The sequence below is a fragment of the Acartia tonsa genome, chromosome 9 (genome assembly GCF_053477335.1).
Source record: "Acartia tonsa isolate MP-2025a chromosome 9, ASM5347733v1, whole genome shotgun sequence".
Lineage (NCBI taxonomy): Eukaryota > Metazoa > Arthropoda > Copepoda > Calanoida > Acartiidae > Acartia > Acartia tonsa.
In genome coordinates, this window is record NC_137268.1 from 41,339,436 (window position 1) to 41,367,272 (window position 27,837).

The 27,837-nt window shown below is 36.1% G+C and overlaps 1 protein-coding gene across 8 annotated transcripts in view; it reads right to left on the reverse strand.

Moving 5' to 3' along the window:
• Positions 1–27,837, reverse strand: part of bsk (mitogen-activated protein kinase dJNK) — a 77,592-nt gene that overhangs the window by 6,920 nt on the left and 42,835 nt on the right. For all 8 annotated transcript variants that reach the window (XR_013882743.1, XR_013882740.1, XR_013882741.1 and 5 more), the window contains exons 11-12: positions 6,194–6,255; positions 3,507–3,586 (exon numbers count right to left, since the gene is read on the reverse strand). Coding sequence is in view for 4 of the 8 variants with exons in the window: in XM_080172930.1 (XP_080029056.1) it covers positions 3,507–3,586; positions 6,194–6,255 (142 nt within the window). In the remaining 4 variants the exon portion in view is untranslated. The remainder of the gene's footprint in view (positions 1–3,506; positions 3,587–6,193; positions 6,256–27,837) is intronic.

Sequence of the window (27,837 nt, forward strand, 5' to 3'; positions counted from 1 at the left end):
ATGTAAGCTTAACATATTCTTTAGAATGGTTTTATTCTATTTTAATATTTAGTCTTGTGATGGTTTATGCTATTATTCTTTAAAAGATTCACCCTCGAATAAAGAGCACCTAGATGGGTTGTATCTAATAGTTTTCTATCAGTTATTTTATGATAATACCTATGCATAAATTAAGACACGTCAATGTAAATTCTACCCTATTTTAAAAAAAACTGTCAGAAATGGACATTTAGAAGATCAATTATTTTTTTTATTACTTATCCCTTACCTACTACACTTAAAAAGTTCCTAGCTGGACATTTTTGGTAGTAAAAAGAAATTTAATATTAATGAAAAATACTCAAAAATGAAAACAGTAAAAGTGTCCAACTATGACGTCAGAAAAAATTAACAATTAACCAATAAAAAGCCAGTATTCACTGTGGTAAAATATATAGCGGCCTCTCATTGGTTAATTGTTAATTTTTTCTGACGTCATAGTTCGACACTTTTAATGTTTTCCTCAAAAATTGGAAAAGAATTAAAGTTAACTTGTATGTCGGAAACCTTTAATGTATTATATTAAAAAATAAAAATAAAGAAGGGCTATATGAAAAGTAGCATTTAAAAACGCAGCAATAATTATCTAAACCTTTTTCTACCCCGTTCTTACATTTATTTCTAAAAATACTTATTATTTTACGTGTATGTTTCTTTTATTTAAAATTCTATAGAAGAAATTTGCCCATTCGACAAGAAAAATATTGACACATACAAATTTTATTTTGTTGAGTAATATTAAAAAGGCTTTCAAGTTTTATTTAAAATAACTAGAATTCGGTTGCTCATTTTATATTCGTCCAATATTCAACAATGCGCAAAAAATTAGCTATACCTTAAAATCACCAATACTGGATAAACCATAAGATCTTTATGTATGACTGCTGTACAGCAATTTGCTATAACTTTTAATTCTAAAATGTTATTGCTGCGCTAGCTTTTCTTGTTTTCATAGATGAATGTTTACAATTACATTGTCTTACTTTTGTTTGAAGACTTTAAAATATGAATATTATTATTCTTAATAATTAAAAAAATATCCATTGAAGTAAGTATCAAAAGCTTTAATGGTTTTTTTATTCATTAACTTTTTATACAAAAAATAATGCAGAATGACGTTAGTTACTTATTCCTTGTAATTATAATTAATAAATAATAATATCCGTCTAGTAAAAGGAAAAACTATTGATTTTTGCGGTATAGATTTAAATTTTGAAAATGCATACAGATTTGTTTTTCTGTGCTTATTTCGGTAATTCATTAAGATATATGTAAAATAAACAAGATAAAAAAAGTATTATATGTAACATATGATATAATATTTTATTTAAGATAAAAATAAATAGAAATAAAGTGATAATTCAAAACTAAATAGCAGAATAAAGATCTAGAAACAGATTTTAAAGTAAATCATATTTTGGATAGAGTTAAGAAAAGGATAGGTAAACTGTGAATAAAATCAATTCACAAAAAGGAGGAGGTAGGTTATGCTAAAATTTCGTAAAGGTGTGAGTTTTAAGGCTTAAAAAGAGTAATAGAACGATAATATTCACTTATATTCCTTATTGAAATGAACTATAGACATTTTTTTTAAGTTAACATAAATTTTATCGTTCTACTACTGTTTTTAAGCCTTAAAAAATCAAACCTTTACGGGATTTTAGTACAACCTACCTCCCCCTTTTATAGTATTATTTTTTTTTCTTGTAGGAAATAATTTTTTTAATCCCTTTCATTTACTGTTTTTTAATAACCTGTTCCCTATTTAGGTATATTTTTGTTGAAAAAGTAATTTCCCTAGGTATCACTATCAATGACATAACAATAATGAATAAGATTCTTATCGTAGAATCATTAAATGGTTTCCTAAAATCAATTTATACAATGAATGTCAAAAGGACTAGAAAAAAAAGAAAGATTTTAAATCTTATGTTATTATAATGTACGTAGGTATTTCTATGAAAAAAAACTACTTGCTTCAATCTTCAATCATTATTAAAACAAAGGCTATTGCTTTTGTCTCCAAAATCTCTAAAGGAAAATGTAATTGTCTGACTGAACTGAAGAGTTGAGGGCAAGATAGTTTTTCATTGCAAAAAATATCTCTCAGATTAGAAATGGAATAATGGAGAGAGTTAATATGTTCAATAGGACCACGCAAATACTGTATAAAATAAAAAATAAGAACATCTAAGTTAGTAGAAAATGACTTTTCCAGTATAACATCGAAAAACCGATTAATATCCGCTGGATTAGAACCAGTTCTCAGCTATACTAAAAAATCTTGTATAGCATCGTATTACAGAATTTTTTCACAAATACTAAAATAAAAATCATAAAATAAAAACCAGTTTTGTTAGGCAAGTCCTTTAACAATACTGGGTTAACAAAACTGGTGTTAATCCTAGAATTTTTCATTCTAATACCCGCGGAAAGTTGTCTATAATACGATGCGATAAATTACTATTATCAAGTCTTGTTTGATTTTAATAAATAATAATAAAGAAATTTTAGAAAATGGAAGATAAATTGTCTTCCGTTGACAAGTGTATTACTTTAAAATCTAATCAAATTTTGCTTAGTCTAACCCGGGCAAAATATACTTTATTTTTAAAATGTTTGAATAATTAAGTAGATTTTTCTTACCTACCATTTATACTTTTTAACTTCATTATGTTGCATAACCAGGGTTGGGCCGGATATCCGGTCATTTTCAATATCCGGCCGGATACCGGATATTAAAACTATCCGGTTACATGATATCCGGCTGATTGTTGACGCCGGATATCCGGTAATTTGCCGGATATCGAACGTTGGCCAGATATCTTGCCGGAACCGGATATCCGGGTTTATAAATCAGCCGGATATCCGGTATCCGGCACAACCCTATGCATAACCTTATTATTGTTAACGCATCTACTCTATACTTGGGGTATCTCAGTAAGTCTGTTTGTCCGTCAAGTCAGTCTTATTGCAATTTTGCAACAAGATACAACAACTTAGGGATCTAAAGGGATAAGACAATCGCCGATAAATTGATGTCCTATTGATGATATACAAAATTAACCCTTCTGTAGATTACAATTAGTGGTTGAATAGTTTAAGCACTAATAAATATTCAATAAAAGTCCTCAAAGTTATAAAACTATAAAACTTGGAGACTAGTTTAATAAACATCATAATGTCCTCTCTCTCTTAGTAAACAAATTAAAACGAAATTATGATGAGATTCTAATTTTATTCTTCGTTGAAAATCTTTGTAGCTTGTTGTTGCTCTGCAACTGATAGAAAAAGTCATTCTTGTTTTCAAAATACTTTTATTATGGTATTTACTTAATTTACTTACCATTTAGGTGTATGAGTTAAGAATATCTTTAAATATTTGGTTACAAAATTTATATTATTGTAAAATCTCAAAATTAGCGCCCAAAAATTAGGCGTTACCTAAGAATGATTTGAATGTATACCTGGAGGTGGAGCGTTGACTTCTGTGTCATCGTACCACACATTGATGTAGGGATGCATTAATGCTTCGTCAACATTTATCCTAAAAAAATCAATTGAATTATTTCAAAATTAAGAATAGTTACCCATTTATCGCATCGTATTATAAAAAGCTTATAAAAAGCAATTATAGGATTAAGTGATTAAAGTCAGTTTTGTTAGTCACGAAATGCCGAAGGCACTGGTTATAATACTATGATTGAACATTTTTATAATCGTAGAAAACTGGATACAATACGATACTATACATGATATTTCAGTATTACTTAGAACCGGTTCTAATCCAGCGGATATTAATCGGTTTCGGAGCCATACTGGAAAAAATATGAAGCAATTTAATTTCAAAACTTTTTAAAATCAGGTACAATACAATCAAGACATCAAATGAAAGAAAGAACTCGCAAAACTTTAATTTAAAGTCCATTGTCCCCTCCCTCCAAGGTTAGTATGAAATGATTTATAATTTTCTTTTGAAGAAAAATTGTGTGTAAAACTTTGAAAGTTGATCCACTTAACCAAAACTAAAGAGTGCGGTCGCCTTTGATCAATTTAAAGTTATGTACATTTTGTACATTATGAGAAAAGCATTTCTCGTATTCATTCGAAGCCGATTTATATCCAGTGGATTATAACCGGTTCTCATCCTTACGAAAAACTATGTCTAGCATCGTCATATATCCAGTTTTCTACAAATATAAAAATGTACAATCATAAGATAAAAACTAGTTTCTTTAGCCAGTGCCTTCGGCATCTCGGGGCTAAAAAACTGGTTTTAGTCTTATAATTGTACATTTAAAATCTGCGGAAAGCTAAGTATTTTTTATAATATGATGCGAGAAATAACTATTATTTTTGTATAAATGTAAACAGAATAAGATGTTGGGACATAAATATTCATATATTTGATTATTAATATTTAAGGTCTTACTATTGATATCCCCAAATGTGAAGAAAAAAATTGAAGAACTGTAAATAATATTAGTCCTAAGGTTTTAACACAATTGCTCTCAATTGTTGGCTTAAAAGTCTAGGTGGAGATATACAATTTAGCTGTGTTTAGACGTTTCCACTAATAATCTAATCTACAAATAAATTGCTTTTTAAAATTAAATAATTTTTTGATACAACAAGTATGACAACATCCATAAGAACAAAGCTTTGAAACTGTAGAATAAACGAACATAACTAGTAGTGTCAAAACTGAAAAATCAGAATATAAATTAAAATGTATTAAAGTCAAAACAAATTGAAAGTAATTTTTTTTTTAAAACTGCTAAAATACAGGATAAAGTTTAAGGACATACTTATATTTTAGGACTTGATTATAGAGATGCTTTGCTTATAACATTATACTTTGTTGTCCTAGGAATCAGTATTGCAAAAAATCAGATCAATCAGATAATTTTATCATACCAACCCAAGTGAAATCCAACTTTTGTCCTCCTTATGATTGAAGCAACCCATTAAAATAGAGGGGCGATCCCCCTCACAGGGAGGAGCAAACCCTAAAAAAGGAGGAGAGGGGGCACCTAGCACAACTGAAGAGCTGAAAGGTACTGTCCAAGTAATGTCAAATACATACACAGTACACAGAGTATATTTGTAGGAATTAAAGTTAGTCCATCCTAAAGAAAACTAAAGAACAAGTCAACACCAAAACTTTCCTTTAACTTCCCTTAAATCATTAATAATCTTTTCATACCACTCAAAACAAAACAAAAATTTTCCATATTTTTTTTCAATTAATTTTCAGTTTTTAAAAATTTAATCATTGAAAATTCTTTTTAAAGTAGTTTTTATTTAGTTAAATAGAAGACATATTTTTTTACAGAATTATTTTTTGGTATTGGCAAGCAAATTGTTTCAAACAGTCATTTTAGAAAAACAAAAATAATACCTACAGACAATTTTAATGAACCTAACAAAAGAATTTTTGTTCTTGGAAAATGCCTACCCAGGGTATGGGTAGATTTTTTCTTATACCTTACACCTTTAGAGTTACCTAGCATCCAATTTAACCTAACCTAACCTGACAAACAAACAAACGAAGAATTAACCCCTTTCCCCCCACTAATTTTGAGTAAAATATGTGGTGGGGGGATGCAAGTACTTGAAGATACTTTACGTGTAAAAAAAAAATAATGATTTATTACAATAGCCAACAGCAGACAGATGTACTACGCAGCATAAAAAAGACAGACATACAGAAGGAATATTATTGTTAGAGATGGCAATCCGTCAAATTTTTGGACTGGATTCGGATTCTTACAAGAATCTGTCAAATAAAATGGCGGATTCCCGCGGATTCCGGATTCTTATTTTTGGCGGATTCCAGATTCGGATTCCGGATTCTAGCAATATTAAAATATTAAAAAAATTAAGTGCTAAATATGTCCTAAAAATTAATGTTCTTGGTGTTCTCTATAATTCACTTCAGAGAATCGAACCAGATTTTAAAAGATTTTATATATAATGATGATAATCTTTGCCTTCAAAAAGCGGGAGTTGAAAGAAAAACTCAAGACGCTAATTTTAGCCTACCAAATAAGAATCCTTATCCGCTATTAAAAAAAGGATTCCAAAATTGACCAAAAATTGGGCGGATTCCGGATTCGGATTGCCAACCCTAATTATTATAGAGCATACTAACCTTTTCTCTGGGTCTATGACCAACATTTTACAAAGTAGATCTCTTGCTTGACTTGCTCGCAGCCTAATCAATACCAACACACATTAAAACCATGTCCTCAGGCTTAAGAAGCACATTTCTTTTTGTTAAAATATGATTTTTATATGTATGATATGATATTATTGTACTTAAATTTGTCTGTTGCTAGGTATATTTTTTCGAAAATTCCTATTTTAAAGCATCTATGAATACAATGGAAATATGATATACGTGGATATATTGACAGTAGAAGATTTGTCGTCAATTTAGCTTTCTAATATGTACCTCATTTATTCCTCAGTTCGTTCATCTAGTAGGAAAGGGAGGGAATTGGGTAAAATTGGGTGGTTAATTTAGCTAACTGCAAGTATTACTTTTTCCGAGTACATAAAAATCTGGTGCAACATCCAAGTAATAATATATCGATTATGAATACCAATGGATATTGGGATTATTGACCCTTAAATTATAGTAGCAAAACCATTGACGGGAACAGATATTTAAAATCTTAATCTATATATAGTATATACTGTCGGTTGATCATTATAAGAATTGCATTATCATATAGCATCAAAACTGTGAGACTTCCAAGTATTGTCCAATCTCAAAATGTCGACAAAATCTGAACGACATGAAAAATAACATGCTGTTTAAAAGAAAGTGACGTTAAGGGGAAAAATTCTTTAATATAATGTAGTCAGATTTGTTTTGTCTGAAGCTTAACAAAATTGGTTGAACTTTTAATGTAAGCATTATTAATATCTTAAGCTATTTTCACGCCCCTCCCCCAGAAGCTAGGGACAACGTAACTAGTAACAAGATGAGGAATTCTTAAAATCTGTTCCAGTTTCGGAATCCAACTCTATTTCACGTCATAATCAATGCATTGAAGAACAACACTAAGCACTTATTATTTGAACAGAATCTATTATCATTTTTACTCCTTGTAAAAATATAAGTATAAGCTTTTGCCATATTAGTACATGTTGAAATAAGTGTAAACAAAATTATTTAAAAACTTATTTCAAAGCTTTTTATAGATAGGTTTGTTTGAGTAAACTGAACCTTTCATGAATGTCTATTTTTGGTCCTCATTGCATTAGTATAAATTACAATAGAAGAGGGAATCAATAATCACAGACACTCCAGGGAGGAAGGGAGGAAGGGAGGGAGGGAGGGAGGGAGGGAGGGGACCAGACACTCCAGGGAGGTAGGGAGGGAGAGGGGACCAGACACTCCATGGAGGGAGGGAGGGGACCAGACACTCCATGGAGGGAGGGAGGGGACCAGACACTCCATGGAGGGAGGGAGGGGACCAGACACTCCAGGGAGGGAGGGAGGGGACCAGACACTCCATGGAGGGAGGGAGGGGACCAGACCCTCCAGGGAGGGAGGGAGGGGACCAGACACTCCAGGTAGGGAGGGAGGGGACCAGACACTCCAGGGAGGGAGGGAGGGGACCAGACACTCCATGGAGGGAGGGAGGGGACCAGACACTCCAGGGACGGAGGGAGGGGACCAGACACTCCAGGTAGGGAGGGAGGGGACCAGACACTCCAGGGAGGGAGGGAGGGGACCAGACACTCCAGGGAGGGAGGGAGGGGACCACAGGGATTAAATTCATCTACATAATTCCAAATATTTTTACAATTAAAAGGCAGAATTAAACACAGAAAGATTGAAAAGGCCATTTTTTTCCCGTGTTATCTGCAAAGTTGTTTGTTAGAGTTTATTCAAATGTGCTTATTAAGTCAAACTGTTATTAATCTTGTGTATATATTATATATATTCTCGTATTCATTCGAATCCAGTGGATATGAACCGGTTCTTATCCATACGAAAAAACTAAAAACTATGTCTAGCATTGTATTATATCCAGCTAAATACGAATATAAAAATGTACAATCAAAAGATTAACACCAGTTTTTAGCCTGTGCCTTCGGCACCTCGTATAATTGTACATTCTATATCCGCGGAAATCTGTTTATAATACGATGCGAGAAATAACGGGTATAGTCCTTTCCATGACATCGCTCCATATGGGGCGATGATTTTCTATAGCTCCTTCAAGGAGCTATAGCATAGCCTCTTATCATATGGAGCGATGTGATAGCCCCTTTTAAGGAGCGTTCATATCGCCTCTTATGATAAGAGGCTATGCTATAGCTCCTTCATGGCCTCTTAATAGCTCCTTTGAAGGGGCGTTAATATCGCCTCTTATGATAAGAGGCTATGCTATAGCCCCATGATGGCTCCTTCATAGCCTCTCCATCGCCCCTCCGTAGTCCCTTACCTTAATTTATATAACAACCCACTTGATGGCCCCTACATCGCTCCTCCATCGCCCCTTCTCCAAATTTATATTACATTGTACTTTGATGGCCCCTACATCGCTCCTACATCGCCCCTACATCGCTCCTACATCGCTCCTTCATCGCTCCTTCTCCAAATTTATATTAAATTGTACTGTGATGGCCCCTACATCGCTCCTACATCGCTCCTTCTCCAAATTTATATTAAATTGTACTGTGATGGCCCCTACATCGCTCCTACATCGCTCCTTCATCGCTCCTATATCGCCCCTTCATCGCTCCTTCTCCAAATTTATATTACATTGCAACTTGATGGCCCCTACATCGCTGCTACATCGCTCCTTCATCGCTCCTACATCGCCCCTCCATCGCTCCTACATCGCTCCTTCTCCAAATTTATATTAAATTGTACTGTGATGGCCCCTACATCGCTCCTACATCGCTCCTTCATCGCTCCTACATCGCCCCTTCATCGCTCCTTCTCCAAATTTATATTACATTGTACTTTGATGGCCCCTACATCGCCCCTCCATTGCCCCTCCATCGCTCCTACATCGCCCCTCCATTGCTCCTTCATCGCTCCTTCTCCAAATTTATATTACATTGTACTTTGATGGCTCCTACATCGCCCCTCCATCGCTCCTACATCGCCCCTCCATCGCTCCTACATCGCTCCTTCTCCAAATTTATATTAAATTGTACTGTGATGGCCCCTACATCGCTCCTACATCGCTCCTTCATTGCTCCTACATCGCCCCTTCATCGCTCCTTCTCCAAATTTATATTACATTGCAACTTGATGGCCCCTACATCGCTCCTACATAGCTCCTCCATCGCTCCTCCATCGCTCCTTCATCGCTCCTACATCGCCCCTTCATCGCTCCTTCTCCAAATTTATATTACATTGCAACTTGATGGCCCCTACATCGCTCCTCCATCGCCCCTTAATAGCCCCTTACCTTAATTTATATAACAAAGCTCCTATATGGCCTCTCTATCGCCCCTTAATAGCCACTTAATTTAATTATATAACATTGCCCCTACATAGCCTCTCCATCGCCCCTTAATAGCCCCTTACCTAAATTTATATAACAAAGCTCCTATATAGCCTCTCCATCGCCCCTTAATAGCCCCTTACCTTAATTATGTAACATAGCCCCTACATAGCCTCTCAATCGCCCCTTAATAGCCTCTTACCTTAATTTATATAACATAGCCCCTATATAGCCTCTCCATCGCCCCTTAATAGCCCCTTACCCTAATCTATATAACATAGCCCCTACAAAGCCTCTCCATCGCCCCTTAATAGCCCCTTACCTTAATCTATATAACAAAGCTCCTACATAGCCTCTCCATCGCCCCATAATAGCCTCTTACCTTAATTATGTAACATAGCCCCTACATAGCCTCTCCATCGCCCCTAAATAGCCCCTTACCCTAATTTATATAACATAGCCCCTACATAGCCTCTCCATCGCCCCTTAATAGCTCCTTACCTTAATTTATATAACATAGCCCCTACATAGCCTCTCCATCGCCCCTTAATAGCCCCTTACCTTAATTTATATAACATAGCCCTACATAGCCTCTCCATCGCCCCTTAATAGCCCCTTACCTTAATTTATATAGCATAGCCCCTACATAGCCTCTCCATCGCCCCTTAATAGCCTCTTACCTTAATTTATATAATCCTTACCTTAATATATATAACATAGCCCCTACATAGCCTCTCCATCGCCCCTGAATAGCCCCTTACCCTAATTTATATAACATAGCCCCTACATAGCCTCTCCATCGCCCCTTACCTTAATTTATATAACATAGCCCCTACATCGCCCCTCCATCGCTCCTACATCGCCCCTTCATCGCTCCTTCTTCAAATTTATATTAAATTGTACTGTGATGGCCCCTACATCGCTCCTACATCGCTCCTTCATTGCTCCTACATCGCCCCTTCATCGCTCCTTCTCCAAATTTATATTACATTGCAACTTGATGGCCCCTACATCGCTCCTACATAGCTCCTCCATCGCTCCTCCATCGCTCCTTCATCGCTCCTACATCGCCCCTTCATCGCTCCTTCTCCAAATTTATATTACATTGCAACTTGATGGCCCCTACATCGCTCCTCCATCGCCCCTTAATAGCCCCTTACCTTAATTTATATAACAAAGCTCCTATATGGCCTCTCTATCGCCCCTTAATAGCCACTTAATTTAATTATATAACATTGCCCCTACATAGCCTCTCCATCGCCCCTTAATAGCCCCTTACCTAAATTTATATAACAAAGCTCCTATATAGCCTCTCCATCGCCCCTTAATAGCCCCTTACCTTAATTATGTAACATAGCCCCTACATAGCCTCTCAATCGCCCCTTAATAGCCTCTTACCTTAATTTATATAACATAGCCCCTATATAGCCTCTCCATCGCCCCTTAATAGCCCCTTACCCTAATCTATATAACATAGCCCCTACAAAGCCTCTCCATCGCCCCTTAATAGCCCCTTACCTTAATCTATATAACAAAGCTCCTACATAGCCTCTCCATCGCCCCATAATAGCCTCTTACCTTAATTATGTAACATAGCCCCTACATAGCCTCTCCATCGCCCCTAAATAGCCCCTTACCCTAATTTATATAACATAGCCCCTACATAGCCTCTCCATCGCCCCTTAATAGCTCCTTACCTTAATTTATATAACATAGCCCCTACATAGCCTCTCCATCGCCCCTTAATAGCCCCTTACCTTAATTTATATAACATAGCCCTACATAGCCTCTCCATCGCCCCTTAATAGCCCCTTACCTTAATTTATATAGCATAGCCCCTACATAGCCTCTCCATCGCCCCTTAATAGCCTCTTACCTTAATTTATATAATCCTTACCTTAATATATATAACATAGCCCCTACATAGCCTCTCCATCGCCCCTGAATAGCCCCTTACCCTAATTTATATAACATAGCCCCTACATAGCCTCTCCATCGCCCCTTACCTTAATTTATATAACATAGCCCCTACATCGCCCCTCCATCGCTCCTACATCGCCCCTTCATCGCTCCTTCTTCAAATTTATATTAAATTGTACTGTGATGGCCCCTACATCGCTCCTACATCGCTCCTTCATTGCTCCTACATCGCCCCTTCATCGCTCCTTCTCCAAATTTATATTACATTGCAACTTGATGGCCCCTACATCGCTCCTACATAGCTCCTCCATCGCTCCTCCATCGCTCCTTCATCGCTCCTACATCGCCCCTTCATCGCTCCTTCTCCAAATTTATATTACATTGCAACTTGATGGCCCCTACATCGCTCCTCCATCGCCCCTTAATAGCCCCTTACCTTAATTTATATAACAAAGCTCCTATATGGCCTCTCTATCGCCCCTTAATAGCCACTTAATTTAATTATATAACATTGCCCCTACATAGCCTCTCCATCGCCCCTTAATAGCCCCTTACCTAAATTTATATAACAAAGCTCCTATATAGCCTCTCCATCGCCCCTTAATAGCCCCTTACCTTAATTATGTAACATAGCCCCTACATAGCCTCTCAATCGCCCCTTAATAGCCTCTTACCTTAATTTATATAACATAGCCCCTATATAGCCTCTCCATCGCCCCTTAATAGCCCCTTACCCTAATCTATATAACATAGCCCCTACAAAGCCTCTCCATCGCCCCTTAATAGCCCCTTACCTTAATCTATATAACAAAGCTCCTACATAGCCTCTCCATCGCCCCATAATAGCCTCTTACCTTAATTATGTAACATAGCCCCTACATAGCCTCTCCATCGCCCCTAAATAGCCCCTTACCCTAATTTATATAACATAGCCCCTACATAGCCTCTCCATCGCCCCTTAATAGCTCCTTACCTTAATTTATATAACATAGCCCCTACATAGCCTCTCCATCGCCCCTTAATAGCCCCTTACCTTAATTTATATAACATAGCCCTACATAGCCTCTCCATCGCCCCTTAATAGCCCCTTACCTTAATTTATATAGCATAGCCCCTACATAGCCTCTCCATCGCCCCTTAATAGCCTCTTACCTTAATTTATATAATCCTTACCTTAATATATATAACATAGCCCCTACATAGCCTCTCCATCGCCCCTAAATAGCCCCTTACCCTAATTTATATAACATAGCCCCTACATAGCCTCTCCATCGCCCCTTAATAGCCCCTTACCTTAATTTATATAACATAGCCTCTACATAGCCTCTCCATCGCCCCTTAATAGCCCCTTACCTTAATTTATATAACATAGCCCTACATAGCCTCTCCATCGCCCCTTAATAGCCCCTTACCTTAATTTATATAGCATAGCCCCTACATAGCCTCTCCATCGCCCCTTAATAGCCTCTTACCTTAATTTATATAATCCTTACCTTAATATATATAACATAGCCCCTACATAGCCTCTCCATCGCCCCTGAATAGCCCCTTACCCTAATTTATATAACATAGCCCCTACATAGCCTCTCCATCGCCCCTTAATAGCTCCTTACCTTAATTTATATAACATAGCCCCTACATAGCCTCTCCATCGCCCCTTAATAGCCCCTTACCTTAATTTATATAACATAGCCTCTACATAGCCTCTCCATCGCCCCTTAATAACCCCTTATATCCTCCTTCAAAACAGTTATACACCTTCCCAGGATCTATTGGAAGCTACCCTATAAAGGAGAACCATATTGGTTCTGCAGTTAGCGATCTTCTTTGATACATACAGACAATGATCCTGTTACTTTTTATAAGGATTAAAAATAAAATGGCCTAAAGCCCATTACGCCCTTACCTTAATTTATATAACATAGCCCCTACATCGCCCCTCCATCGCTCCTACATCGCCCCTTCATCGCTCCTTCTTCAAATTTATATTAAATTGTACTGTGATGGCCCCTACATCGCTCCTACATCGCTCCTTCATTGCTCCTACATCGCCCCTTCATCGCTCCTTCTCCAAATTTATATTACATTGCAACTTGATGGCCCCTACATCGCTCCTACATAGCTCCTCCATCGCCTCTCCATCGCCCCTTAATAGCCCCTTACCTTAATTTATATAGCATAGCCCCTACATAGCCTCTCCATCGCCCCTTAATAGCCTCTTACCTTAATTTATATAATCCTTACCTTAATATATATAACATAGCCCCTACATAGCCTCTCCATCGCCCCTTAATAGCCCCTTACCTTAATTATGTAACATAGCCCCTACATAGCCTCTCCATCGCCCCTTAATATCCCCTTACCTTAATTATATAACATAGCTCCTACATAGCCTCCCCATCGCCCCTTAATAGCCCCTTACCCGATTTTATATAACATAGCCCCTAAATAGCCTCTTCATCGCCCCTTAATAGCCCCTTACCTTAATTTATATAACATAGCCCCTACATAGCCTCTCCATCGCCCCTTAATAGTCCTTTACCTTAATTTATATAAAATAGCCCCTATATAGCCTCTTTATCGCCCCTTAATAGCCAATTTATATAACATAGCCGCTACATAGCCTCTCCATCGCCCCTTAATAGCTCCTTACCTTAATTTATATAACATAGCCTCTCCATCGCCCCTTAATAGCCCTCCATCGCCACTTAAAAGCCCCTTACCTTAATTTATATAACATAGCCTCTACATAGCCTCTCCATCGCCCCTTAATAGCCCCTTATATCCTCCTTCAAAACAGTTATACACCTTCCCAGGATCTATTGGAAGCTACCCTATAAAGGAGAACCATATTGGTTCTGCAGTTAGCGATCTTCTTTGATACATACAGACAATGATCCTGTTACTTTTTATAAGGATTAAAAATAAAATGGCCTAAAGCCATCTCATTACCCATAGGAAGCTTCACTGTAAAGGAGAACCATGTCGGTTTAGTGGTTAGCAAGGTACAGACAGACATACATACAGACAAAGATCCTGTTACTTTATTATAAGGATTAAAATAAAATAGTTATTAACCTTTCCAGGACCTATGAGAAGCTACCCTATTAAGGAGAACGATCTCAGGACCTATAGGAATCTTCACTGTAAAGGAGAACCATATTGGTTCATCGGTTAGCAAGATCCTTCGGTACAGACAGACATTCATACATACAGACAAAGATTCTGTTAATTTATTTTAAGAAATACAGATAAAATTGTTATAAACCTTTCCAGGCCTAAAACCATCTCAGGACCTAATTTCTGCCGTTGACAACTCGAGTTAAGTTACTATATTATTTTTACAATGTTTAACTTATCTGTTATTATTGGCTGACGAAAAGTTTGGGCAAAAAAAAAATTTATTCTTCAATGAAATATCTCTCCAGTATAATTTTGCCAAGTGCTAATTTATTAAGAATAAAGTTTGCCACAAATTTACCAAAAAATCTCATTGTCATTTCGCCAGGGAGGATTAGGATAGTTCCCAAAGTGTTATAAGTTGGCTTATCCAAGAGTGCTGTCTAGTCTCCAAAGTTTTATAATACCGTTTTCTTATTCGTTAGATTAACAACCTTGGGGACTTTTTATTGTTTTGTGATTGTTTAGTTCATTAAGTTGAGTGTCTAAATGTTTCAACCACTAATTCTAAACTAAAGAAGGGGTAATTTTGTGAATCATCAATGGGAATAATTAATATATAAACATACATATATATACAGTGTTTTTTTTTATGAGAGCATTTTTGAAAGCAATTTTACCCTACTTATAGTTATCAGAATTTAATGATTAATGGCTTATTCTCTTCGTTTTTTATAACCATTAACAGAAAAGCAAAAAAATATTTCAGTTTTTATTTAAAAAGTACAGTAAATTCAAAATTTCAAAACATGGGTGTCAACATCTAAAATAGTTATTTCTCGCATCGTATTATAAACGGCTTTCCGCGGATATAGAAAGTACAATTATGAGATTAAAACTAGTTTTTTTAGCCCCGAGGTGCAGAAGGCACCGGCTAAAAAAACTGGGTTTAATCTTATGATTGTACATATCTATATTCGTAGAAAGCTGGATATAATACGATGCTAGACATAGTTTTTTCGTATGGATGAGAACCGGTTCCTATCCACCGGATTCAAATGAATACGAGAAATGGTTTTAGCGCATTTTTCTTATGCTCAAATCTTCTACCCTTTCCAAGAATGGAGGGAGTACATTGGGGGGCCAGTATTCCCTCCCTGGTTGAGATATGGCCTTCAAATTTCAAAATGTTCTAGTACATGTCACAAGTAGTATCTATATAAATTTTTAGCTCAATATCTCAACTTTGAAGCGTTTTGCAGCCATTCTTGCAAAGGTAGATTATAAGAAAAATGCACTAAAACCATTTTTAGATGTTGACACCTAAGTTTTAAATTTTTTAATTTACTGTACTTTTTGAATAAAAACTGAAATATTTTTTGCTTTTCTATTAAAGGTTATAAAAAAGAAGAGAATAAGCCATTAATCATTAAATTCTAATAACTATAAGTAAGGTAAAATTGCTTTCAAAAAAGTTCTCATAAAAAAACACACTGTATATATGTATATATATCATTTTATCGACAATCGTCTTATCCCTGTAGATCTCTGATTATCAGAGCATTTTTGAAATATTTGCTGCTTATTTTTTGGCTGCCTTTGGCAAAATAATTTTTTTTCATAAAAAATGTATACAAAATTATCGTATTAATTTGGTAAATATATCATTGCACTTGAATTATTTTTAAGTCACTAACGGCTAATCCCATAGATGACCCTAGGAGTACTTTAATGAATAGATGTGGTGGAGAGGGGGGGGAGGGGGAAGGTTAAGAATTTAAGGGAAGTGATACCTTCCGGGGGCTGAAAGTGTTAGTCCCCTCCCCAAAATGAAAACTTTTCCTGCGAGTAAAATAAGCTTCAATGTAAAGGAGAAGCATATCGGTTCAGTTGATACTGATAAACATCCTGTTACTTTAATGTAAATATTAGTTTAAGGATAGTCTGTATAATCTCAGGGATAAAGGAAACATTAGGCAATTTTTACAATAGTCTCCAAAGTTTTATAATGAAGTTTTCTTATTCGTTGGCTCAAAACTTTGGGGACTTTTGTCATATTTTGGTTGTAGTGTTGCAATTTTGTGTATCGTTATTAGGGATGGATAAAAATTTATCGGCCATTGTCTTATTCCTTTAGATCCTTGGTATAATCAACTGAATAACAGTTCCAACAACAAAAATTAAGATATTGCTTCGCTTTTTATGGACAAATATCCTGTTATTTTATTATAAGGAAAAAAAATAAACTATCTTAAAATCATCTCAGTACTCAGCGGTTAGCAAGATCCTACGGTATAGACAGACAGACATACATCATATCGGTTTAGCAGCAAACGAGATCCTTTGCTACAGACAAAAAAAAACTTTGTATATCGACTAGCGGCTACGCCCCCAGCATCTATTGGCTCTGTATTCAAAGGGGAATGAATAAAAGCCTAAAGCCTTCCCAGGACTTAAAATAGAATAGCCTAAAACCATCCCTCGACTTAAAATAAAATAGCCTAAAGCCATTACAAGACAAATATTAAGCTTACCTGAAATAGAAAGCCCAATCTGTTTAGTAGTTATTGAGATCTTAAGTTTCAGAACAGAAAGCCTTACTAACGTGGACAAACACAGGATATTTCGGACAAATGTCGGAGTGGACATTATATAAGTAAAACGCAGAAGTGTCTATAATATCTTAAAAATTAGGTTTCAACAACATTTGTTTAGTTATTTCTACACAGGTTAGGTTAGGTTAAGATATAAATATACAAATAAGCCCCCTGCAGGGGTTAGGCATATAAAAAAACCTATTTGACAGTTGTAAACAATGTGAGAAAAAAATATGTTTTAGTTTAATGAAATGTTCTATCTGTTTCAAACCTTTGCCTTTCGATAGAACTTACCTACTTTGGAAAACTGTTAGACTGATTTTAAAATTTCAGTCTGTGAGAAAAGATATTCAAGATTTTTTTTTGTTTTGAAAGATTTTTATCTTATAAATAAAATAAAAGACACTCCTGCGTTTTACATAAGCAATGTCCACTCCGACGATTGTCCCATTCCTAGGTTTGTCCACTCCAACGTTTGTTTATGTTTTACTACTTTATATAATAGGATAATATGTATTCTTCTTTTATATTTCTCTTTTCTTATTCACTTGCAGCTGCGCTCTTTTTAATGTAAGGAGGCAGAAAAATAGCCTAAACCAATTAGGGGCTTAAATCTGAAAATGAAAAAGCAAAAAACCATCCCATGACCTATGTGAAGCTTCCCTTAAATGGAGAATTTAGTCAGTTTATGAAATTTTTAAGCTTCAGACCAAAAAAAATACTTTTTTTGTTAAAAGAGAGACTTTTCTACAATTAGGGCTAGTCCTTTCGTCATTGCTCTTCTCATTAAGTTAAGCATGTGGTTTTCTCTGCTATTGTTAAAGATAGACTGTTGAGATTTTTAGTGAATATTCCCATGACATATGTATATCCAGTCTATAAATTATTTTGTCTGTCTCTCAATTATGCTTCAAAAGACTTAGGTTTCGTGATAATCTTTGAGTAATAGCATATTCTCTTAAAGTCTGCTCTATAACTTACTTTGTCTGTTTGTCCATTATATGATCCTTATTCAATATTCTATTTAACTAAAAAATTTCATTCTCTTAGTTTATTTTTTTTCTTTATTTCATTATGTTATTATATTATTTATATTTATTTTATTAATTCATTATATTTTCATTATAATTTTCCTTTTTAAATGCGAAACTTTTCTATAGTAAGGATTGGTTTGTCCGTACGTCCAAACGGTTAGACGACATTTTCTTTAATTTAGACATGTTATAAATATCCTATCGATTTCAAACTTTGCAGAATGATTTCTATAACAGTTGGGTACAATACTATATTCATTACTAGAAAGTATGTACGTCCATTTTTTTGTATAATATCATTGTCCCATTCATCTGGGTTTTGGAGTAATGTTTCTTAGGACAACAAGGTTTAGTATTATAATCAAATACTAAAAATAAAATTATGCCCTTTTACTATATTCTATACTAGCAGATTCGCCCCTAGCCTCAGGGGCTTTGCCCCAAGAGGTGATAAAATTTTTTTTTGGCGAAATTCGTAATAGGACCAAGAAAATCTTCAGCAAAAAAAAAAATGGGGGGGGGATTTTTTTGTTTTTGGGGGGGTTGGGGGTATCCCACCCCCCAAGAAAATAGCCTAAAACCACCACAGGACCAGTAGGTATATTCCCTGAATAGTAGAATATAATCGGTCCAGTGGTTACCGAGATCTTAAGGGACTGACAGACGGACAGACAGACGGACAGACAGACGGACAGACAGACGGACAGACAGACAGACGGATGGACAGACATCATTCTACTTTGTATTATAGATTTACGCTAATTTTAACAAAATTTATGTTTGACCTCCTGATTTTAGAGCTTTGCTTTTGTGAATGTTGTTATCCTTGTTATCTTGCTTTTTTTTCCTTTTTCATAACCTATTATATAAAGTAGTAATCTTTTTTTTGTCTGTAGAAAAGCTAACCGCTGAACCTATATGGTTCTCCTTTACAGTGAAGCTTCTTTTAAGTTCATAGAGGGTTTATAATTATTTCGAGGGAGGGTATCTCCACCCTCCCAGAAAATTCACCCCAAGAAAAATATTACCCCATCCCCTCAAAAAATCTTTTTAACTTTTTAAAAGCAAAGCTTTTCTATATTAAGGATCAGTCCGTACGTCCGTAACGGTTAGCTATTTTCGTTAATTTAGGCATGTGATTCCTGTAGTAGAAAGGTACGATTTAGAAAGTCTATAATCATTATCAGAATATCCATACGTCCATTTTAAGCATACTAATTATTAACTTACAACAAATTTTTATGTATCAAAATTATCCGATTAATCTGATTTCTGGGATACTGATTCCTAGGACAACAAAATAGAATGTTATAAGCGAATCATATCTATAATCAAGTCCAAAAAATGTGAGTACGTCCTTAAGCATTTTCCTGCATGTTAGCAATTTCTCAATAAATTTACTTACAATTTTGTTTCGAATTTTAAATTTATGTTCTGACTATTCAGTTCTGACACTCTACATTATTAATGTTCATTAAAGGACGCCTGCAAGAAATAACACGCTTTAACTGCTAAAAGACTGCCACAAGAAGACCCAATACCCCAAATTATAAGCCTTCAGCTTCAATAACAAAAAAGTTCTAGGCATTTCAAAATAGCATTTTATGTACAATGGAATTTTTGAAAGATTTCCAATGCTCATAAAAGAAAAAACAATATTAAATTACGTTGCCTAGACATAAAATTATAACCTTATCTTTGTCAGAAACTTAGATTGCCTGTAACTGATTACATTTTTACAATAAAAACACCACATTTCATAGTCAAAATCTATGAAAAAAAATCGATTTAAATTGCATTTTTAAACGAAAATCATAGCGGAAACAAAGGGGTAAACTAATACAAGCTTAGCTGTGATTGGTTGTTAAGCTGATTCAGCCTTCTGATTGGCTACAGTACATTCGGTACAACGCAAGTAAAACTTATTTTTTTTTAATGATTTTGACTATAAAAATGGGTATTTTTATTGTAAAAATATAATTAGTTACTGGAAACCTAAATTTATGACAAAAATAAGCTTATAATTTTGTTTCTAGGCCACGTAGTTTAATTTTAAAGTTTTCAACATGAGCATTGCAATTCTTTCAAAATTTCCATTGTACATAAAATGTCATTTTAAAATGCCTAGAACTTTTTTGTTATAGAAGCTGAAGGCTTCAAATTTGGGGTATTTGGTCTACTTGTGGCAGTCTTTCAGCAGTTAAAGCGTGGTATTTCTTGCAGGCTTCCTTTAAACTTTTTTCTACCGTTTCAGAGCTTTGCTTTTATAAATGTTGTCATCCTTGTCATCCTTTTAAAACTTAAATTTAAAACTGTAGAGGGTCACATTCCTTCCTTACCTTAATGCCCTACCTTCTATAATGAAGGGGCAATACAATTACAGAGGCTGTACAGGAGCCATAAAGGGCCTATGTTATATAAATTAAGGTAAGGGGCGATGAAGAGGCTATGAAGGGGCTATGTTATATAAATTAAGGTAAGAGGCTATTAAGGGGCGATGGAGAGGCTATGTAGGGGCTATGTTATATAATTAAGGTAAGGGGCTATTAAGGGGCGATGGAGATGCTTTGTAGGGCCTATGTTATATAAATTAAGGTAAGAGGCTATTAAGGGGCGATGGAGAGGCTATGTAGGGGCTATGTTATATAAATTAGGGTAAGGGGCTATTTAGGGGCGATGGAGAGGCTATGTAGGGGCTATGTTATATATATAAAGGTAAGGATTATATAAATTAAGGTAAGAGGCTATTAAGGGGCGATGGAGAGGCTATGTAGGGGCTATGCTATATAAATTAAGGTAAGGGGCTATTAAGGGGCGATTGAGAGGCTATGTAGGGGCTATGTTACATAATTAAGGTAAGGGGCTATTAAGGGGCGATGGAGAGGCTATGTAGAGGCTATGTTATATAAATTAAGGTAAGGGGCTATTAAGGGGCGATGGAGAGGCTATGTAGGGGCTATGTTATATAAATTAAGGTAAGGAGCTATTAAGGGGCGATGGAGAGGCTATGTAGGGGCTATGTTATATAAATTAGGGTAAGGGGCTATTCAGGGGCGATGGAGAGGCTATGTAGGGGCTATGTTATATATATTAAGGTAAGGATTATATAAATTAAGGTAAGAGGCTATTAAGGGGCGATGGAGAGGCTATGTAGGGGCTATGCTATATAAATTAAGGTAAGGGGCTATTAAGGGGCGATGGAGAGGCTATGTAGGGCTATGTTATATAAATTAAGGTAAGGGGCTATTAAGGGGCGATGGAGAGGCTATGTAGAGGCTATGTTATATAAATTAAGGTAAGGGGCTATTAAGGGGCGATGGAGAGGCTATGTAGGGGCTATGTTATATAAATTAGGGTAAGGAGCTATTTAGGGGCGATGGAGAGGCTATGTAGGGGCTATGTTATATATATTAAGGTAAGGATTATATAAATTAAGGTAAGAGGCTATTAAGGGGCGATGGAGAGGCTATGTAGGGGCTATGCTATATAAATTAAGGTAAGGGGCTATTAAGGGGCGATGGAGAGGCTATGTAGGGCTATGTTATATAAATTAAGGTAAGGGGCTATTAAGGGGCGATGGAGAGGCTATGTAGGGGCTATGTTATATAAATTAAGGTAAGGAGCTATTAAGGGGCGATGGAGAGGCTATGTAGGGGCTATGTTATATAAATTAGGGTAAGGGGCTATTTAGGGGCGATGGAGAGGCTATGTAGGGGCTATGTTACATAATTAAGGTAAGAGGCTATTATGGGGCGATGGAGAGGCTATGTAGGAGCTTTGTTATATAGATTAAGGTAAGGGGCTATTAAGGGGCGATGGAGAGGCTTTGTAGGGGCTATGTTATATAGATTAGGGTAAGGGGCTATTAAGGGGTGATGGAGAGGCTATATAGGGGCTATGTTATATAAATTAAGGTAAGAGGCTATTAAGGGGCGATTGAGAGGCTATGTAGGGGCTATGTTACATAATTAAGGTAAGGGGCTATTAAGGGGCGATGGAGAGGCTATATAGGAGCTTTGTTATATAAATTTAGGTAAGGGGCTATTAAGGGGCGATGGAGAGGCTATGTAGGGGCAATGTTATATAATTAAATTAAGTGGCTATTAAGGGGCGATAGAGAGGCCATATAGGAGCTTTGTTATATAAATTAAGGTAAGGGGCTATTAAGGGGCGATGGAGGAGCGATGTAGGGGCCATCAAGTTGCAATGTAATATAAATTTGGAGAAGGAGCGATGAAGGGGCGATGTAGGAGCGATGAAGGAGCGATGGAGGAGCGATGGAGGAGCTATGTAGGAGCGATGTAGGGGCCATCAAGTTGCAATGTAATATAAATTTGGAGAAGGAGCGATGAAGGGGCGATGTAGGAGCAATGAAGGAGCGATGTAGGGGCCATCACAGTACAATTTAATATAAATTTGAAGAAGGAGCGATGAAGGGGCGATGTAGGAGCGATGGAGGGGCGATGTAGGGGCTATGTTATATAAATTAAGGTAAGGGGCGATGGAGAGGCTATGTAGGGGCTATGTTATATAAATTAGGGTAAGGGGCTATTCAGGGGCGATGGAGAGGCTATGTAGGGGCTATGTTATATATATTAAGGTAAGGATTATATAAATTAAGGTAAGAGGCTATTAAGGGGCGATGGAGAGGCTATGTAGGGGCTATGCTATATAAATTAAGGTAAGGGGCTATTAAGGGGCGATGGAGAGGCTATGTAGGGCTATGTTATATAAATTAAGGTAAGGGGCTATTAAGGGGCGATGGAGAGGCTATGTAGGGGCTATGTTATATAAATTAAGGTAAGGAGCTATTAAGGGGCGATGGAGAGGCTATGTAGGGGCTATGTTATATAAATTAGGGTAAGGGGCTATTTAGGGGCGATGGAGAGGCTATGTAGGGGCTATGTTACATAATTAAGGTAAGAGGCTATTATGGGGCGATGGAGAGGCTATGTAGGAGCTTTGTTATATAGATTAAGGTAAGGGGCTATTAAGGGGCGATGGAGAGGCTTTGTAGGGGCTATGTTATATAGATTAGGGTAAGGGGCTATTAAGGGGCGATGGAGAGGCTATATAGGGGCTATGTTATATAAATTAAGGTAAGAGGCTATTAAGGGGCGATTGAGAGGCTATGTAGGGGCTATGTTACATAATTAAGGTAAGGGGCTATTAAGGGGCGATGGAGAGGCTATATAGGAGCTTTGTTATATAAATTTAGGTAAGGGGCTATTAAGGGGCGATGGAGAGGCTATGTAGGGGCAATGTTATATAATTAAATTAAGTGGCTATTAAGGGGCGATAGAGAGGCCATATAGGAGCTTTGTTATATAAATTAAGGTAAGGGGCTATTAAGGGGCGATGGAGGAGCGATGTAGGGGCCATCAAGTTGCAATGTAATATAAATTTGGAGAAGGAGCGATGAAGGGGCGATGTAGGAGCGATGAAGGAGCGATGGAGGAGCGATGGAGGAGCTATGTAGGAGCGATGTAGGGGCCATCAAGTTGCAATGTAATATAAATTTGGAGAAGGAGCGATGAAGGGGCGATGTAGGAGCAATGAAGGAGCGATGTAGGAGCGATGTAGGGGCCATCACAGTACAATTTAATATAAATTTGAAGAAGGAGCGATGAAGGGGCGATGTAGGAGCGATGGAGGGGCGATGTAGGGGCTATGTTATATAAATTAAGGTAAGGGGCGATGGAGAGGCTATGTAGGGGCTATGTTATATAAATTAAGGTAAGGGGCGATGGAGAGGCTATGTAGGGGCTATGTTATATAAATTAAGGTTATGGGCTTTTAAGGGGCGATGGAGAGGCTATGTAGGAGCTATGTTATATAAATTAAGGTAAGGGACTATTAAGGGGCAATGGAGAGGCTATGTAGGAGCTTTGTTATATAAATAAAGGTAAGGGGCTATTAGGGGCGATGGAGAGGCTATGTAGGGGCTTTGTTATATAAATTAAGATAAGGGGCTATTAAGGGGCGATGGAGAGGCTATGTAGGGGCTATGTTATAAAAATTAAGGTAAGGAGCTATTAAGGGGCGATGGAGAGGCTATGTAGGGGCTTTTTTATATAAATTAAGGTAAGGGGCTATTAAGGGGCGATGGGGCGATGGAGGAGCGATGGAGGAGAGATGTAGGGGCCATCAAAGTACAATGTAATATAAATTTGTGGAAGGAGCGATGAACGGGCGATGTAGGAGCGATGGAGGAGCGATGGAGGAGCGATGTAGCAGCGATGTAGGGGCCATCAAGTTGCAATGTTATATAAATTTGGAGAAGGAGCGATGAAGGGGCGATGGAGGAGCGATGTAGGAGCGATGTAGGGGCCATCAAGTTGCAATGTAATATAAATTTGGAGAAGGGGCGATGTAGGAGCGATGAAGGAGCGATGTAGGAGCGATGTAGGGGCCATCACAGTACAATGTAATATAAATTTGAAGAAGGAGCGATGAAGGGGCGATGTAGGAGCGATGGAGGGGCGATGTAGGGGCCATCAAAGTACAATGTAATATAAATTTGAAGAAGGAGCGATGAAGGGGTGATGTAGGAGCGATGGAGGGGCGATGTAGGGGCCATCAAAGTACAATGTAATATAAATTTGGAGAAGGAGCGATGGAGGAGCGATGAAGGGGCGATGTAGGAGCGATGTAGGGGCCATCAAGGGACTAAGATATATATAATAGTGAAGGGGCCATGAAGAGGCGATATTTAATTAAATAGCCCCTTGGGATAAGAGGACATATCATCTCCTCTTTAGAAGGGGCGATAAAGGAGCGATAAAGGATCATTTAATCGCCTCTTAGGGCAAGGGGCTATTAAATCGCTCCTTTCAAGGAGTCATAACATCGCCTCTTGTTATAAGGGGCTATTAAATCGCTCCTTTCAAGGAGCCATTACATCGCCCCATGTCATAAGAGGCGATCAATTAAAATCATCGCCCCATATGGAGCGATGTCATGGAAAGGACTATACCCGAAATAACTATTATAACCTTGCCAGACAGAAAAAAATAGTCCATTGACCCATCAATAAATCCCTGCAGAGAAAGTTATAATTGACCCAATTTTAGAATAGAAATACATTTGGACCAATACAGCTGCCAATAACATGAATAATAGCAATTAAACGATGCTTTTTTAGAGGTGCAACTTCTCTATAATAATGGTATGTTATTCCGTCACTATTTATTTCAGTTTTATTATACTTAATTTGCTATTCTAGTTTGTTTTTGCTTTCCCGCTTAAGGATATGATAGACCTTTAATAAAAAGGGATATTTTTTCGCATATTTTCCAAAAAGTAGTGTGTTACTCTTTTGTCATACTGTTCATAATATACGCATTTGACTAAACGGTAATACACAACTTTAAGGAAAATACGTGAAAAAATGATCCCCTTTTTACATTATTAAACAAGACAAACAAACCTACAAAACACATATTGCAGAGAAGCTTTGCTACTAAAAACTCTTGTTAGAAAACTACAAAAGAAAAATAATAACAAAAGAAATATGTAATTGTACGATCATAGCAACTGTGCCATAGAAAAGGGAACACTTATTTTAAGATTTCGGAAACCAATTTTCCAGAATTTTCAAGAAATATTTGAGTTGGTATTTGACACGTTTTAGTTTATTAAAGGGTTTAATACAGTTTAATTCAAAGGCCAGAATATTTGCGTCAATAAAACAAAATTACAAAATTTTCTGCATTAGGTTTTCCTATTAACTAAATCTATTAGATTTTAACATATTACCAGAGTTTAGTATTACGAATAAAAAAAAGACTTATTTATCTATCTTTTTTCTCTGTAATTATGCTCAATATGTATTTTTTACCATTTAATGGATATAGAATGCGTGGATATTATGACAGGAGAAATTTTTCGTCAATTTAGGTTGCTACAATGGTCCTCATTAATTGGTAAGTTCGTTCTACCATTCGGGGATGATGAGAGGAGGGGGGTAGCATATTATTAGTCAATGCGAGACACTATCCACGTATTCTATAACCTTTACTATTTACACATACATTATAAATGAGCATTATTGTAAACCATAATGAATATTCTTTTTTTCCTTTTTTATTTTTTTAGTACAACAGCTGCTTATCTATAATTTCTATAACTTGCCCGTAACTAGTAACAATATACTTTGCATATTGGTAAGTTTTATGGAAAACTATAATGAAACAAATACCTACCTACCTAATGTTTTAAAGAAAATTTCTTCTACTCTAAATTTTCATTTTAAAAATATGTATAATTCTAAAATTCATATCTTAGAACTTTATAATAGTAATATTTTCAACCAAAATCATTTGATAAGAGAAAACTTTTTAAACAGAATTAATTTTGATTATGTTAAATAGAGAAGATTTTAAAAACTTTCTCTCTTGGAAAATTTAAAATTCTCTGGAAAAAAAAAAAGGGGAAAATTACATAACATACAGCGAGAGGGCTGTTTAATACACTAGTTCTCAAAGTTTTATATTTTCTTATTCGTTAACTTAATGAATTTGGGGGCTTTAGTTCATTTTGATTGGTTGGTTAAGTAAGTTGAGTGTTCGAACGTTTCAGCCACTAATTTTAATCTACAGAAAGGGTTATTTTGTGTATCATCATTGGGGATGTCCATCATTGTCTCATCCCTTTAAGTCACTGGAAAAATTGCATATGTCTTTAAAAGAGGGTAATATTTTCTGATTTAAATTCACCAGAATAGACATGGATCTAAAGGGATAAGCCAATGGTCTATAATTTGATGTATGATGAGACTATTTCTTTAGATTACAATTAGTGTTTGAAACGTTTGGATACTCAACTTAATAGACCAACCAACCAACCAAGGGAATAGACCTTTGTAAAACAATTATGAGAAGTTTTCTAAAAAATTTTTTCTAAGATCATGATGATCTAAATATTTTCTATAATTCAATGAAAATTAGCAACAAAAAAATCATCTTAACCATTTTAATTGTAAGATCAGTTTAATCAAATGGGTAATTTAGACTGATAGTTAAATTGTAAAAAGTAGAATAGCAGAAGTTATATTGCATACAGGTTAAGTCTCACGATTGCTCCAAAAAAATCAAGCAAAAAGTATGTGGACGCCATTGCCATAAAACTTACTTGATGAAGTCTAAATTCCAAAAGTACTCTTTAATTGTATGACCTATGTCCCTGCAATGTATTATCACAAGAAGAACGCCTGACATAGCAGAAGGAGGAACTATTTTAACATCTTTTGTAATTATTTCAATAATGTTTTCTCAACACTTATTCCTAATCTTTAGCGTAGAGAAATTTCTTTCAAGTTTAAATCAAATTTAAAGAAGTTTTATTAAATTATTTGTCGTCCACTTTATGTAATTTTGTCCAGAGAAATCGTTTTCATACAATTTAAATACTCAAAAACAAACAAGGACAATTGTCGACATAGGAAATACCCTTCCCCCAATGGGTAAATGTACAGAGGCACAATAATGGTAGTTCTTGTCTTCAAAGAGATTGTTGTCTGATGAATGTCCTTTTTATTAATGAACAAGCCTAGTCTACTTTTCTGGGATCTAGAAGAATTAGACAATGTCCGATAAATTGTTCTTCTCCAATAAAGATACACAAAATTACAATTTCTGTATATAAAAT